Source organism: Crocodylus siamensis, chromosome 6 (genome assembly GCF_052110815.1).
Source record: "Crocodylus siamensis isolate JL-2025a chromosome 6, ASM5211081v1, whole genome shotgun sequence".
Lineage (NCBI taxonomy): Eukaryota > Metazoa > Chordata > Crocodylia > Crocodylidae > Crocodylus > Crocodylus siamensis.
In genome coordinates this window covers 38,524,997-38,541,198 of record NC_143400.1, presented here as the reverse complement: position 1 = coordinate 38,541,198, position 16,202 = coordinate 38,524,997, and the positions used below count along the sequence as shown (strand labels likewise).

Genomic DNA, 16,202 nt, shown 5'->3' with positions numbered 1-16,202 from the left:
GTGCTGCAGGGGGAGTAAGAATGGGGTTTCAGTCTCACAGGATGGCTTAGGATTTGTGTCTAAAAGCTGTGCTATAATATGACTGATTTCACCAAATATTTACTTAACCATGCCTATCCACCTACCACACTAATTCTCATTCAGCCAATTGTGGTGTCTTTTCATGGGGCACTGAACCCGCAGAAGTAATAAACAATGGCCAGGTCTACACAGGACACTTACTGCACAGTGGCTTATTACTACTGTGCAGTAGCTTGTTACTACTGTTCTTTAGCATCATGGGGCATGAACCATGATGCGACGCTGTTGTGCAGTTGTAATGAGCTACTGCACAGACAACATCACGAATGAGTGGGGGCACTACTGCACAGTCATGCCAGTTACTGTGCAATCATTTAGTACTTGGGTATGCAAGTACTAATGACTGCACAGTAACAACTGCGCAGTCAGCATTTCATATAGACACGGCTACTGTTGAGTATCCATGCGGGATGCATTGAAATACAATGTATTGTGCCCTCATGCTCTCCCTGCTGGCAACAGAAGAAAAGAGGGCGCCTAGAGCTGAGCTGATGTATTCACAAAACGTTCACCTCCTACAAGGTGAGGATGTTGAAAATGTGATCCCTACCAGGCCAGTAACAGTGCGACTAGATATGCTAGCCTAAGTGATGTCAAAATGCCACTCAACTCAGGGGTACTAACCACAATCAATATCCCACAGGGTATCATTACAGTATATAACACAAAAAGCAAAAAAATACAAAGGGGACCACCTTAACCATTTGCATTCATTTGTGTTGAGATGAATACATTTGTTTTGGCCTCTAAGCCTGACTGTAAACTCTGTGGAGAAGGACCCACATTTCTTTTGTAACTTGCACAACCCAGAGAGCACATGGTTGTAAATATTTGTCAGCAGCAGGAAGAATATATTATAAGTAGGTCTGACTGATTTTTTTAAAATTTTAAACTATTTTTGGATTGAAGAAAATTTTTCAGTGGCATGAAAATGTCTTTCTTTTGTCGAAAAATTTAGAGTGGACTTGTCAAAAAGCAAAATTCTGAAAATTGAAACTTTTTTGATGTTCTACCAGAGAAAAACCTCAAAACATTTGCATTTTATTGTTGGAAATTTTTCAGGCTTGCTTTGGGGATTTTAATACCCACTCCTGATATTTTAAAGATAAATTTAGGGAAAAAAGGAAACATTTGACCTTTCTTCATGTTTTTCCCATGAGAAAAAAAATCATGTCCCGGCCAGCTCTTATTAATAATTCTGGTGTTAACAAATCAAGTGTCATAGCTAATGCATTATTTGGGAGCTCTTGCTCAACCTGAGTGTACGCATTACAAATAGCTCTGCATCAGGGTGATATTTAGCCTGATAGAGGAACACCAGAATTATGCCTTAGCAGACAGATCGGTTTATCATCCCCTCCCGTATGCATGAGTACATGCCAGTCATCTCTTTTCAACTAGTACAATGTTAGACAGCCAGACTTGCACAAAAAGCTCTGGTGTGGGAAATGAGGCATACTGCTTGTCTAAAGAATTTGTAATTTTTATGTACAGAGACTGCAGAGTAGAGTACCTTCAGGTTTCTTCTCCTGCTGAACATAGTCAGCAAACCACAGCACAGCACTTACAAGAATTTTACTGGTATCCTGTCTTCTACTTCCCACTGCCAACAGCATCTGCCATACAGTTTAGTATGTGGACGCTTACATGCTCACATCTTGTTAAGAAATGTGGGTTTTTTTCACATTAGAAGGGGGAAGCAGTCTAAGTGTCGCTCCCCTTAATTTTACTGGGCTTCTGCATGTACAAGGAGTAGAAATGCAGGACTCCATAGAAGAATGACGGTAAAAAGGTATTTATTTCTGGGACTCGGAATATCGCAGTTTGTTCCTGACCCTGCCATATGTTTCCTGTTTGACTTTGAGCGTGCAACTTTACAACTCCATTCCTCAATTCCCCATCCTACGTCTTTCTTTTTTTTTACCTCCAGGTTTTTGGGGCATAGGACAATCTCTGATTATGTGCTTTGTACAGACTCTAAGAAAATGAGTCCCTAAGCTCTGCTGGGGCCTAGGGATACCACCACAATACAAATAAATAATAATTTTGTGATGACTCAATTGTGGCAAAAATATAGGAATTGTGTGGTAAGGTCAGCCTGATCTCTGCAGTATCATTTGCCCATTGTACCATCATTCCTGCCTACTCAAGAAGGGCCTAAGGCTGGCATAGCTAATATGCGGCAGCAGTAGGGGAACTAGAAAGGAAAATTATCTGTGTATTTTACAGCTGACATGATCATGCAGTGTCAAGCCGATAACTGAGGTTTAAGGTTTTAAAACATGAGCTGGTTTCATTATGAAGGATCTACTAATTTGCTAGTAGTAGAATCAATCACATGTTAACATGCTGTTCATTTTCAGAACTGCTATGTCCTTGTTGCAGGTCATTGTAGTGTCTATGCACAGTTATAGTAAGTGTGTATCAGTTTTTGCAGGAACCACTTTGCAGGCAGAAGGTTCGCAAAGATAATGATAGAAGCCGCATGGACAGATTCTAGTGATGGATCAGAGAAATACATGAAAGGGGCAAACAGTCGTAAAGATTATAAGTGCAAACAAAATAAGCAGATAGAAGTCCCCTTTTAATCCCAGCATGTTCCTGCTATGGGCTGCATGTCACATACAATAGGTAGGTGATATATAACAGGACCTAATGGCCCTCACTCACACCTCACTTATTCCAGCGTAAGCCAGGAGTAATTGCGCTAAAGTGAATGTGGTTATATTGGTGTACAACTAATCAGAATCAAGCCCCAAAATTCACTACAAAATGAGGTGGAAGAAGAATCTCTGCTGTAGTATCTGAAATTCGTTCAAGTGGGAACTCATGACCATATATAGTCACAATCATGACCATATATAGTCACAATTATTTTATATTCTTTTGTGGCAGCATAAAATATTGTTTTTCATGTGACCATTGAGACAAGTAAGAGCATCCAGAAAGAAAAAAAAAGTATTTCCATCTCAAGGTCAGATCCTCATCTGACTTCACTCCAGTGTAGTACATGGGACAGTGCCAATTTATACCATTTAGTATCTGAGCCGCAGATATTTGAATTTGATTCTTTACTGCTTGCAATAGCAAAAGATCCACCGGCTACAACTGGTCTTTGGCCAGGAATGAGTTCTTTAAGCACAAGTTCAAGGTGGGCTTCTTGTATGATACAAGAGACATCTAGATGGTATCACAAACCAGGTTAATTTCATTTCATCTGTCCAAGAACCTATATTGCTTTGCATTTCAGTTTAATTACCTGAAAGGGAAAAAAACAGAATATCTATTTGATTGACTTTGGGAGCTAAGAACAAACCCCTGAAGTTGCTAGGAGGGATTTGCCATCAGATCATGTGGCCTAGTTTTGAATCCTGATCTGAAGTGTAAACATAGCTAATTAATCTCCTAATTAAGCATTCATTGGTAGAGTTTAAATGAAAGAAGCTGTTGGACATTTCCTTTAACTCTTGTAATTAGGCAACAGGAAATTCAGAGCAGGCAAACTGATGCCATTGTATGGAGCAATATGGAACTGGCTCTTCAGTAAAATAATGATAGCTGCTCAACCACTTTGTACTGTATAGACAAAAACAAACAAGGACTCAGTGGAAATGAACAAACAGATATTAGCAAGTCCTTCTATGTCTTTTATGAACTGCCCTGTGTGCTGCATGTTTTAGTCCTTGCAAGTAAATCTCCCACTGACTTTACACTAAGATCATAAACTGCATTTGCACCACTGGACTGCTAACGGGCCTTGTATGAGAATCAAGCCCAAAGAAAATCCCTTGCTTACTTTTGGGATGTTGGTTGTAGCAGTGTTGGTCTACGGGCGCAGGCAGACAAGGTTCTTTGGGTAGATGTGAAACCTTTTATTAGACCAACTAAATAGATGGAAAATTTGTTCTTTGCAAGCTTTTCAGCCCAAAAGTGCTCTGAGGAAGCACTCAGAAAGCATTCTCAGGAAATTCTGAAGTCCTTCATTAGACTTTCTCAGTTACAGTTCTCATTCATTCGTTGCCTTCAATGAGAGTTTTTTCTACAGTTTCCAAAGCCGAGCTTGTGTTACAATGGCTGGGATCAATGAAAGCCCCAATTGGAATAGCTTAGCAGCAGCCACATTTTGCTGCACTCCCACAGCAATGAACAGTTGGCACAGAATGTGACTGCTGCAGTGAACCTGTTCCAGCTCTCTCTTGAAAAGATGAAACCACCCTTACTCCTTCAAAATTGATCTGCCCCTCCTTTCTTCTGCAAGAAACAGAAGTGCATATCAACTGAAAATCAAGTGAAAGGTCACAGAAAGAGAAGGTTATAGAGTCAGCAGAGATACTCATTTTAATAATGACTAAAAATCATCCTCAGGTCACAGAAAACGCAGGAAAAATGTAGAAGTGCTGTGGAGGGCTGGGTGAATCGAAGTAGGCATATCAGATCCTTCTATTGTAAAGTGTCAGTGCTACATCTACATCCTTGCAAGCACAACTTGGAACTTGACTGAGGCCCACTGACTTCAAAGATGTAAGTGCCAGGGCCTGGCACAGCTGGGGGTTATGTTGCAATTTTGAATCCAGACATGACCAGTAGTGTCTGAAAGATGTTAACATCTGATCATCTGTTCACCAGATTCACAAATTCACCACAGTACACTCTATTCGGTTTTCTTGAAGGCAGTTCATCAGTGAGGTGAAGAGCTGAGTGAGACAGGGAGGTTAATGTACCCTCTCAGACATAGAGATGGCCCCTCTAGTTCAAATGTGTAATTGCTTGAATAATGGGGAGGGGTGGGGATGTCAGCTCCAGGGGCATAGGGATGAATCAGGCCTTTCAATTCTTTCTCTGGATTCTTTCTCTGTGTTGGATGGATCTGAGCAACCCATGGCTATTTACAGTATCAAGAAATCAGCCTCAGCTTTTTGCTTCAGCAGATGGAAATGGAACTAATACTAAACTGCTAGGTGACACATCACATCTTTATTGCCTGCATTCTTATTTCTTTCAAGAGCATCTGGAAAATGCACACAGCCTTTCAAGAGTGGTGGAATGAGCAATTGCATAATAATTGGAAACCAATTTTTCTTTCTTCCTCTGTTTACTACCAGCAAAACACCAATATTTTGGGTCTACAGCAAAACACCAATGCCCATGCACATTTATATATGTATTCCCTCTCATAGGGAAAAAAGAAAACTAGTATAAAGTAAAAGTTAGATGGAAAAATCTAGATGAGTACTGTCTTATTAAGGGAAATAGTTATGGCTTTTCAGGGAACCTGCCTTGAATAATAGCTTTTATTTGCCCTATTTTTTTCCCAACTAACAATTCCCCATTCTCGCCACTGAGCCGCAAAGAAGTCCAGCATTACTGTCTGTCCCCAAAAGCTTCAGCACATGTTACACTGTCATCTATCTCCCTGACACCAGTTTTATGTGGAAAAGGAATTTCCACTCCTTTGACCATTTCCATGAAAGTATCAGAAAGAATGTATAGAGTTTGTAACACCATGCATAGGAGATAGAGATTGTTACTTTTACAGCACCTATTATTTTTGAGTTTGAAACAGGTCATTTTTAAATGATCCACAGAATAATAAAAATGATTTTAATCACAAACTCTAGGATCTGGGTTTGATTGTGTGTCAATGAGTGCAGATCCAGGAAAATCAATGGATCTCTGCAAATTTATATTAGCTGAGGGTCTGGTCTGAAATAACTTGTGTTTTGAGGGCCTGATTGACAGCCTATTGCAGTCAGCAGGAATCTTTCAGTTAGCTTTAATGGAATTTAAAACATGCCTACATATCCGCTCTTCTCCCAAAGTGCTTTGCAGACTGCAAAAGCCACATACATAGGAATCACATCAATATTTGATGAAGTGCATCCGTCTCCACTGCATATATTTCAGAATTAGCAAGCAAGCTGCAACCTAGATTATATTGTTATTCACACTGCATGCCTATTGCATGAGTTAATTCTGAAGTTGTCAGTCCTTTCCTGGTAGAAAGGACAAAATACTCTTAATTAAAACTAAAATGTTGAGGGTTCATGAAACGGCTTTCTCAGCTTATGTGACCTGGTATAGCTCCACTAAAGCCAACGGAGCTATGCAGACTGACGCCAGAAGAGCAACTTGTCTTTTGTTCACGGCACAGGAGCCATTTTCATTCTGTTTCTATGGTATCAGTAACATATTTCACCACAATAGTAAAAAAAATGCTGACAGCCCACTGTATGCAGAGTAGCTGCAGTCGCAGACTTTTCACTGACCTTGCATCATGCCCGACAGTGGAATTTCATTATACAGCACGTGAATAATTTGTAGCTATTGCCCATCCTCAGATTGGGTTTGATGACTGAATGGAGTGGATATTTATTTTTAAGATGTGAATTCTGAATTAAAAAAAAAAGTCTCCATGTTTATATTGAATGTAAATTTAGATTACTGTCACTGAATTCAGTGAGATCACTTCAGTTAAGTAGCACTTTTGAAGGAGATACTAAACCTCTGCATAGGAATGCACTCCACCAAAAATGGATTAAAGTAAAAAAAGCCAATTTTATATAAGTGTGTGTGTGTGATATTCCCTTCCCTTTCCCGTTCAAATACCTTGAATCCTATGCAAGCAACAGTGTGAATTAGGCAATTGCCTTTTTGTGTGACCACACTAAGCATCTAGAGAGCTAATAAAAACAGTTGTGTGTCATTCTTATTGGAACAAAACCTACATGAAGCAAGAATTTTGTGCCAGTCCTTTGTGTAGCCACTCCTTAAGTACTACTGTGACTGGCACTAGATAGAGAGAGACAGAGATTTTGCAAGTGTTAGACCAATATGGACAGTTCTTTTTGCTTTCTTTGTGAAGCATTTGAGCATTTGCAATTTCAGTCATTAATAAATGTGCCCCAAAATCTAGTGGGTTTTTTTTTGGTTTTTTTTGTAGTCCTTACTCAGACTAAATTCTCCCGAACAGCTTCTTTTGGCAGTAACATCTTCTGACCCAAAGAGATATCATACATATGAAACTCAGTTGCTTAGTAAAAAGTGACGGGAACATATCTACTGCCTGGCTGCACTTGCCCAATAGCAAATCCTCCAAACGTTTGGGAAGCGGTGTCTGCCATTGCAAAGAACTGTCCATGGTCCTTTCCCCTGTTCCTCCCGCTGCTCTTCGCCGGGCTCCTTGCGGCTTGAGATACAAGTCTGAATTGCCAGATTCATTCACTGCTGATCTGAGTCTTAAACAGGTTGACTCCTAGCAAATGTTGCCCTGTATAACCTCATAGGTATAGAGATAGATTGGAAGATGTGTGTTTGCGTGTTCGCCTGTGACGAGCAACACATACCCAACCCATATGTACAGTAAGTGGCTGGCTCAGAAAAGGTTTTAACAACCCCTTTTTTTTGTCTGCAAGAAAAACCTTTGCGAGCTGTGCATCGATGGCCAAGGATGGGAATCAATTGCTTTGGACCTGTGTGAGTGGAAAGCTGCTGTGAGTACATCAAGGGCTCGGTGAGCAACCTGAAGGAAAACTAGAAGTAATGGTCACAAACTCCTGGAAGATCAGTTTAGGCTCAACATTAGGAAAAAGCTTCTTCACAGACAGGGTGCCCAGACTGTGCAGGGGTGGTGCAATCGCCTACCCTGGAGATGTTCAAGAGGAGACTGGACAGTCACCTTGGTGGGGTCACCCGACCCCCAGTTATCTTTCCTGCCTGGTGCAGGGGGCTGGACCCCACGGTCTCCCGAGGTCCCGTCGGGCCTTACGCTCTCTGACTCTATGAAGCAGGGCCCACGTTGCTCTGAGACGGAGAGGGTCTGTGACAAGCTAGCGAAGAGGCGCGAGAGGCACAATGGTAAGCAGCGTACCAGCGCCATTTGCGGGTGCAACTTGCCAGCGGGGCGCACGTCCACTCTGCAGCACCCCCAAGGCGGCGGCGCTCCCCACGGCCTCCCGAGACCGATGCCCGCCGATGACTACGAAGGCAAAACCCTGGCACGCCACGCCAGAGCTGAGGGGAAGTGAGGGGCGCCCGGGGAGCGACCAGCCTGGCAGTCCCACCCAGCCACATCCACCCGCCTGGCCCGGGCTCCTGGGCAGCGCCGGCGCGCGGCGGCAGGTTGCGGGCAAGCAGGCGCCCCCCGCCTCCCCCCCCCCGGCTGCTGGCGGGCCTCGGCGGCTGCGCGGAAGCGGCGCGGCGGGGCATAAATAGGGGCGGGCTCGCCGCGGCTCGCCGCAGAGCTGTCTCGCGCCGCTTCCAGCATGAGCGCCTTCGGCTACGAGCCCTTCTTCCCAGCCTACAAGCGGCGCTACGCCGAGGGCCCGCGCCTGCACCTGGCCGGCGGGCGCAGCGCGGGCGGCGGCGGCGGCGGCTATGGCGCGGTGCGCTCCAGCTACTCCAGCCTCTCGGCGCCCGCCTCCTCCGTGTCCGTGTCCGTGCGGCGCAGCTACGCCGCCTCGTCCGCCTCGGCGGTGGAGAGCCTGGACCTGAGCCAGGTGGCGGCCATCAGCAACGACCTCAAGTCCATCCGCAGCCAGGAGAAGGCGCAGCTGCAGGACCTCAACGACCGCTTCGCCAGCTTCATCGAGCGCGTGCACGAGCTGGAGCAGCAGAACAAGGTGCTGGAGGCGGAGCTGCTGGTGCTGCGGCAGAAGCACGCCGAGCCCTCGCGCTTCCGCGCGCTCTACGAGCAGGAGATCCGCGACCTGCGCCTGGCCGCCGAGGAGGCGGCGAGCGAGAAGCAGGCGCTGCAGGGCGAGCGCGACGGGCTGGAGGACACGCTGCGCGGGCTGCAGGCGCGCTACGAGGAGGAGGTGCTGAGCCGTGAAGACGCGGAGGGCCGGCTGCTGGAGGTGCGCAAGAGCGCGGACGAGGCGGCGCTGGCGCGGGCCGAGCTGGAGAAGCGCATCGACAGCCTGCTGGACGAGCTGGCCTTCCTCAAGAAGGTGCACGAGGAGGAGCTGGCCGAGCTGCAGGCGCAGATCCAGTACGCGCACCTCTCGGTGGAGATGGACGTGGCGGCCAAGCCCGACCTGTCGGCGGCGCTGCGCGACATCCGCGCGCAGTACGAGAAGCTGGCGGCGCGCAACATGCAGAACGCGGAGGAGTGGTTCCGCAGCCGCTTCACCGTGCTCAGCGAGAGCGCCGCCAAGAACACGGACGCCGTGCGCGCCGCCAAGGACGAGGTGTCCGAGAGCCGCCGCCTGCTCAAGGCCAAGACGCTGGAGATCGAGGCCACGCGCGGCATGAACGAGGCGCTGGAGAAGCAGCTGCAGGAGCTGGAGGACAAGCAGAGCGCGGACATCGCCGCCCTGCAGGTGCGCGGCCCCTCGAGCCCCCGTCCTGGCAAAAACTCCCCCCCCCCCCCCAAACAATACAACTGGGGCCCTCCGGCCGTCCCCCAGTTTGCCCTCCTCCCGTGGCCCCACCGCCGGGGTCCCCTGGGCTGCCACAAGCAGCAGCCTGCCTGAGCCAGCTGGCCAGGTTGCAGGGGCAGGCTGCTCTCTCTTCCCCCTCGGCGGCGGGGAATGGCACAAGTGGAGGGGTGTCAAGGCGGGAGCAGTGACATCCAGACTTCTGAGCTGGTCCTGGCAGGAAACCTCTCTCCTAGGCCCCCTCTACATTACAGGCATTGCATTAAGACCAGGTGGTTACCTTGAGACCAGCTACACCAGGCACAGTACTCATCTTGCACCATAAAAAGCTCCCACCGGCTCTAAGGTTAGACCTGGAAAATGTGTCCTACTTTTAGAGCTGGTTGCCATGCTGCACCTGTAGCTGAGTCTGTAGTCGGAGAGATGTGGGGCTGGAAGGGCTGTCCAGAGTTCACTTTGTCCAACCCCCTGCCTGAGCCAGGATCCTATCCATCCAGCTCATCCTATACACAGGCTAACCTCTTAGCCAAATAACACAACATCGACCTGGCACCCTAACTTGCCACAGGAGAAGCCAGCTCCTGTGAAGTACTGTCAGTAGATGCTCAAGAGATCCCAGGTTCTGGGATCGGGGGCTTTTAGACAGCCACCCCACCCCCTTCTTGCCCTGGGCAGAGAGCTGTCCCTGAAGCCTCCTCACAAAGGCAGGGAGTGGCTAGTGATCTCTGTGTCCTCCACTTCAAAAGCAACAGGTTTAAAACGTGAATGGGGAAACTGAAAAGAAAAGTGGGGACCTGAATATAAAAGAAAAGGTGTCGAAAGCCTGGACCTCAAATGGCGGCGTAGACAGTCCTGCTCTGCAAAGGCAAAGTGTCCCTGTGGCTTGTCTGCAGCCATACTGAAGGGAGTCATTAGGGAGTCATTGCATTAGGGAGCCTGCCCCATGCAGCTTCACCTGCTGGAAAGCTTAGCGATTAAGATGGCACCATTAATGGCAATGATTGTTAGGAGTGCTAAGAACCCGCATAAAACTAAATGAGCTGCCCTTGAGGGAAAAAGCATGTTTAATATAGGACTACTTATACAGAGTTAAATACTATTGCATCTGTTAAGATGTGTCCTCTAGTTGCCTTGATGAACAGCAGGCTATAGGTATATTAATATGAAAAAATGCATTGGGTTTTATTATTAATTAATATCATATTACAGCAAATAAAAGCTAAAAAGGTGATGTTAGATCTAATGTTTCTTAGGTTTATATTAATTACTTAGAAGGATTGGATTTAATAAAATAATGCCTGAAGACACAAACTGGGTAAAGAGAATAAAGGATTACAAATTCAGGGAGCTTCTGTTACAAAAAATACATAAATCTCCACAGATCTCTTCTGTCTATGTGCCAGTTCTTGTGGCACTTAAGTAGAACTTCTGAGTGAAGTTCATCAAGAGTTTGCCTCCGTAAGCAGTGTAGCATGTGGTAAAATATCAGTAAAATGAAATATCATGAAGTTCATTTTTCCTTCCTCCACCCCCTGGCCCAGGAACTACAGTATCAACAACTGATTCATTTCAAATCACAAAGAATCCAATATGTCTATAATGTAAAGTAATGGAAATGAAGTAGATAACATTCGCAAACTGGGTACAAAATCCAATGCTCTAGCTCATGTTCATCAGCATAGCTTCCTTGAAGAGGAAGATTTGGCCCAAAGTGTTTGTTCAGATGAAACTTCAGGCATTGAAGAAAAATGAAAATGTTAAAAGCAAAATGGTATATTTAAAGATATAACTTGCATTTGACCCCAAATAAGCTTGTTTTTAATTGGTGGGATTATACAAAACTGCAGTTATTTGGGAGGAAATAATGAAAGATCAGACTATCCTGAGTCTTTAAAATAGTTAATGAAATAGAATAATGGATATTAGAAGTGGAAAGGTGCTACTGGGTAATAAGGTCCTTCAGTAAAGTCTGGATTGGGTCCAATAAAGTCAAGATTGAATCCAGGATTGGACTTGAATCAAGTCAGGATTGAATCCATCTCTCTGATAAAGCAGAATTGAATTAACAGGGTGGGTGACGCAGTATCTTAAAAGGCATCTCTTCCATGTACAAAAATAAAAGATGTTATGCTTCTGAATATTCTTATTCCCAACAGGATACAATCAACAAATTAGAAAATGAACTGAGAACCACAAAGAGTGAAATGGCCCGGTATTTGAAAGAATACCAAGATCTTCTCAACGTGAAAATGGCTCTGGACATTGAAATTGCAGCATACAGGTACGATGGAGAAATTGTCCAGCAAATCAGAAACAAGATCAGATTTCCTTTTCTTTTTACCTGGTGAAGTTAGTTATATTTTATTTGTCATACCTGTCACTAGTTTTAAGCCCCATCAGTAACTAAATCCCTCTGAAAATCTCATAAGTGTTGTTGAAGGTCTCACCTGTAAGTCAGTATTTTAGAGCAGACTCTGTTTCCTATAATTGTTTTATATTTGGTCCTGGCCTTCTGTAAAGGCAAAGAATGGATTTTTTCTGTCCATAGCAGAAAATTGAGGAAGGAGGATAGATTTGTAGCATAAAAGCCCCTTGATATACTTACTATGTTTAGATTCCCATAAACAAAAGCATCAGCTCAAATTATTGGGTGTCCTAAAGAACACTAAAATAGATCCATGTCTTCCCCTGCAGCTATAATTATATTCTAGAGCTGATTTGTCTCCAGCCATCTTCTAGGTGGACCTTTTGGTTCAGAGATGCATGTTAACTGCCTAGTTTCTGTCCTCTAAAGTGAGACAAATTGATATCCAGTCTCTTTTTTGGATCACAAGGCAGTTAGATATGGAATAATATTTTTGTTATCTGGAAGACTGTCATCTCTTTGTGCGTATCTACACATGTTCTTATGCATGCTAAAGCTTAATACTCATTTGCCTAATGCACATTAAACTGACTTGGGTGCGCATCTACACATGCATGCGCAGAAGTGCATTAACGCAGTGTGTGACCCAGCTTGGGACTAAAGTTGGTCCCAAGTCAGCGGACATGCACAACATTAATGCACCTTGGTGCATCTACATGTGCGTTAAGGTGCTTTAGCTATTCGCACGTAAAGTTGATACCTGCTTTTGCAGGCATCAAATTTAGGTACAAATAGCCTAAAATTGCCATTTTTAAGGTGCGTTAAGGATGCGTACATGTAGACCTGTGCCCTTTGAGTCTTATTCTATGTTTGTACTGCATCTACCACTGCATGGCACTGGCACATGATTTGGGTTCCTAGTTGCTGCCTACAATGCAAGTAAATCTCTTTCTGCTTTTTTGGGTGTTCCAGGAAATTGTTGGAAGGTGAAGAAACCAGACTCAGTTTCACCAGTGTTGGAAGCATAACCAGTGGCTACACGCAGGCTGTCCCAACCTTTGGTAGGTCTGCCTTCAGTGGTTTACAGAGCAGCTCCTACTTGATGACATCTCGTACCTTCCCCACTTACTACTCTAGTCACGTTCAAGAAGAACAGATAGAAGTAGAGGAAACTATTGAGGCAGCTAAAATGGAAGAAGCCAAAGGGGCACCCCCTGCAGAAGGAGAAGGTGCTGAAGAGGAAGGTGAGGAGGAAGCAGGAGGTGAAGAAGCTGAAGAAGAAGAAGGTATATTTGAGTTATTTTTCACATCATGCTCTTGCAGGATTCTTCCCCACTCATGAACAGTACCCAAGTCCACCAGTTTTCATTAATATAAATAATTTGTGAATAACTCATGTGAATAGACTCCTTGATTTTTAAATGAGGCTGTTAATACAAGTAAGGGATTGCTGGACTGATGTCTGCAGGTAAAACCTGGCTATAAGAAAGGGCAAGATCAGATCAATATTGAATGTTCAGCGCATCAGGGGATCAATTCTGCTCCCCTAGAAACGAGTGCGAGTTTTCCAGTTGCTTGCAAAAAGCCTCTTGAAAGACTCCATGGCAAGAAACATAACTGGAAGAATGGGAACAGTCATCTAAATACTGATTCCCAGGTAACATCTTGGACAGACCCTCAGATGGTATCATCACTGTTGCTCTACTGACCATGATAAGAATGCTATGCCAGTTTACACTGGTTAGTTTTTTCAGTCCTCTTTGGACCTCTGTCCCATTCTCTAGTCAACATATTATAATGCTCTTAACAAAGCATGGTAAATGAGTAGACGGCAGGTGTGGGGGGAAATAAGAAAGAAGATATAAATGATCTGTGATAATTAGTTCTTGAGGGAAGATTACAAACACACACCCCTGAAAGAAATTTGTTTCCATTTAAATATTTTAAAAGGAGCCACAACCCAAAAGCTCATCTGTAACTAGATGGTGACAGAGCAGGAACTGCATTAAAAGCTTGATCCAAAATTCCTAGAAATCATTGGAAAGACTGCCATTGACTTGAATGGGTCTTGGATCTGGGCTTAAAACAATGGGTTGTCAATTACTTGTTAAAGATCAACATTTTCCAAAGAGTGGAAGGGAATTTGATACTTTCCTGCTTTTGCAATTCAGTATGATTTGGGTGCATAACTTTCAAAGTATCTTTTGGAAATCCCCACTTACCCAATATGTCATAGCTTAATTCTCTCTATTGATTGCTGCAAACCAAGTCCATTTGTGCTTCCATTGAAGTGAATGGTAGACCTTGACACTGATTTTTCTGGGAGTAGGATTGGGACCTGGCTCTGCAGTGCTACATATAAAAGGTAAAATACTCCATTCTTTTCAAAGGTGCCAAAGAGGAAGCTGAAGAAGCCAAAGAGGGTGAAGAAGAGGAAGGAGAAGGGGAAGAAGCAGCAGAAGAAGGAGAGGAATCCAAGGAAGCTGGTGAGGGAGAGAAGGAGGAAGAGGTGGCAGGAGAGGAAGAGAGTGAAGAGAAGAAGAAGGATTGATTTAGATTGTGTGTAGGTTTCCCAATCAGGTCAACAGTACAACCCATAATTGACTTAGCTAAAATTGCTGCACCACATATTTAATTCAGAGACCACTAAGATTTAAAGTTAATGTTCTATGATGTTTCTGTCTATGCAAAGTATCAGCATGCTTGCAGAGTGCCCTGCTGGCTTGCTACCAGAATACGCATGGCGTATGTGTCTGAGTATGGGAGTTATGGTCAATCTGGGGATTAACAACCTTAAAAAAAAAAAAATCAAGTCACAGGGTAAGAATTCATTTACACTTAAAATATTTATGGAAACCTTGGGTGGTTTAACTAATGAAGGCTTCAATAAGTATGTGCAATACAGCTAGTCAATAAAGTTACAGAACTGCATCTACAGTTTTCTTGTAGTTGTGTCATATGTGACCAAATACATTTTATAAAGGATTGATGGAGTAAAATTAAGTTATGCACAGAATTGCAACAGAAAACTGATATTCCCATCCTACACAGCAGGAAATGTAATACTGGCAAATATTCCACTCCAGCTGGTATTTCTGTGATGTCAAACCACTCAAAATGTCATCCCCACTGAACTAAATAATAAAGGAAATGACTGGGGGGGTGGGGAGGGGAGGGATGGGATGGGGGTCCCAATCTTGCAAAATATAACACATGAGCTAGTCCCATGTGGAAGTCCTTTGAAGTCCATGCGACTCCACTCAGACATGGTGGTGCCACTGCATATAATTTATGTGACTGGCGCCGCAGTTTACCCTTCTGGAAGTTTTTAATATTGATATCGCACATTCATATTTAAATATAGCGGCTACATGTAAACATTGGTCTAAGAGAGGCAGGTTTAGGCAAATGCCAGTATATGACTGAATCAAATATGGACAAGAGGGGAAATATATTATAGTGGAAATATGGCTCTTCTATAAAACTCACTGAAATATTTATTTTTATGCAACACCTGGGTTCGCGCACAGTGATAACAATGGGGAAAAATTCCCCTTGACTTCAATGAGCCTTGAAGCTGGCTCTTAATAAAAATGATCAAAGCTATGTTTCATTACCAGGAAGCTGAGGAAGATAACAGAAAAAAATGATAACTTTGGTATTTGAACATAACCTGAATTACTACAGCACTTCAACTAAGTGATCTGTGTGTCATGCACCTATGAGACTCACTTTGTACTACAAGCCTGCCAGTGCCTTGTAGGCATCCAAAATCAGCCTAAAACTTCAAGAAATCAAATCACTGAACAGGCAGAGAACTGGAGCAACTTCAGAGACCGGGGAATAGTAAAACCAGACAGCAAGTCTGAAAGCAGGAGAAGCATCTCATTCTCTTGTTTTGACCTTATTAATTTTCACAATGCGGCATCCCTAAAGCTAGTGCATAAGGGACAGGATGAAGTTCTTGTCCAGAAAGCCAGCATATGTTTATACCACTGGTATATCTGTCATATTTAGATACATTTCCAAGTTCAGGTGAATAAGTTCAAGTAGGGCTGAAGTCTTTTAAATGCATCGCTGTCCAGGGTTTGCCCAGGGTTTAGCTAGATCAATGGAAAGATCAATTAAGCTACAGTGAATTAAAGCCACTTTACTCCTGAGTGAAAGCACGCAGAGGCTTTAATGTGCCTTAAATTATGCCTATTGACTTCAGTTGATTCATTCAAGCTTTCCTGAAAGTCCCTAGACAGACATAGTCACAGAGACAGGAAGAAATAAGCATTTTACAAGAGTGGGTTCTCATCCTCCTATTCAGGGGACTTGGAGTATTTCACTCTTTCAACATCTTCCAAGTCTCTCTGCACACACTGATGAGAACAGGG

General features: G+C 44.0%; 1 protein-coding gene across 1 annotated transcript; it reads left to right on the top strand.

Annotated features, from left to right (window-relative positions):
• The first annotated feature begins 8,309 nt into the window (after positions 1 to 8,309).
• On the top strand, positions 8,310 to 14,745 carry NEFL (neurofilament light chain). Its single transcript, XM_090052059.1, has 4 exons — positions 8,310 to 9,398; positions 11,612 to 11,736; positions 12,793 to 13,106; positions 14,211 to 14,745. Exons 1-4 carry the CDS (start codon positions 8,343 to 8,345, stop codon positions 14,369 to 14,371), a joined length of 1,656 nt encoding a protein of 551 aa, XP_089908185.1. The 5' UTR covers positions 8,310 to 8,342; the 3' UTR covers positions 14,372 to 14,745.
• Positions 14,746 to 16,202: the final 1,457 nt, after the last annotated feature.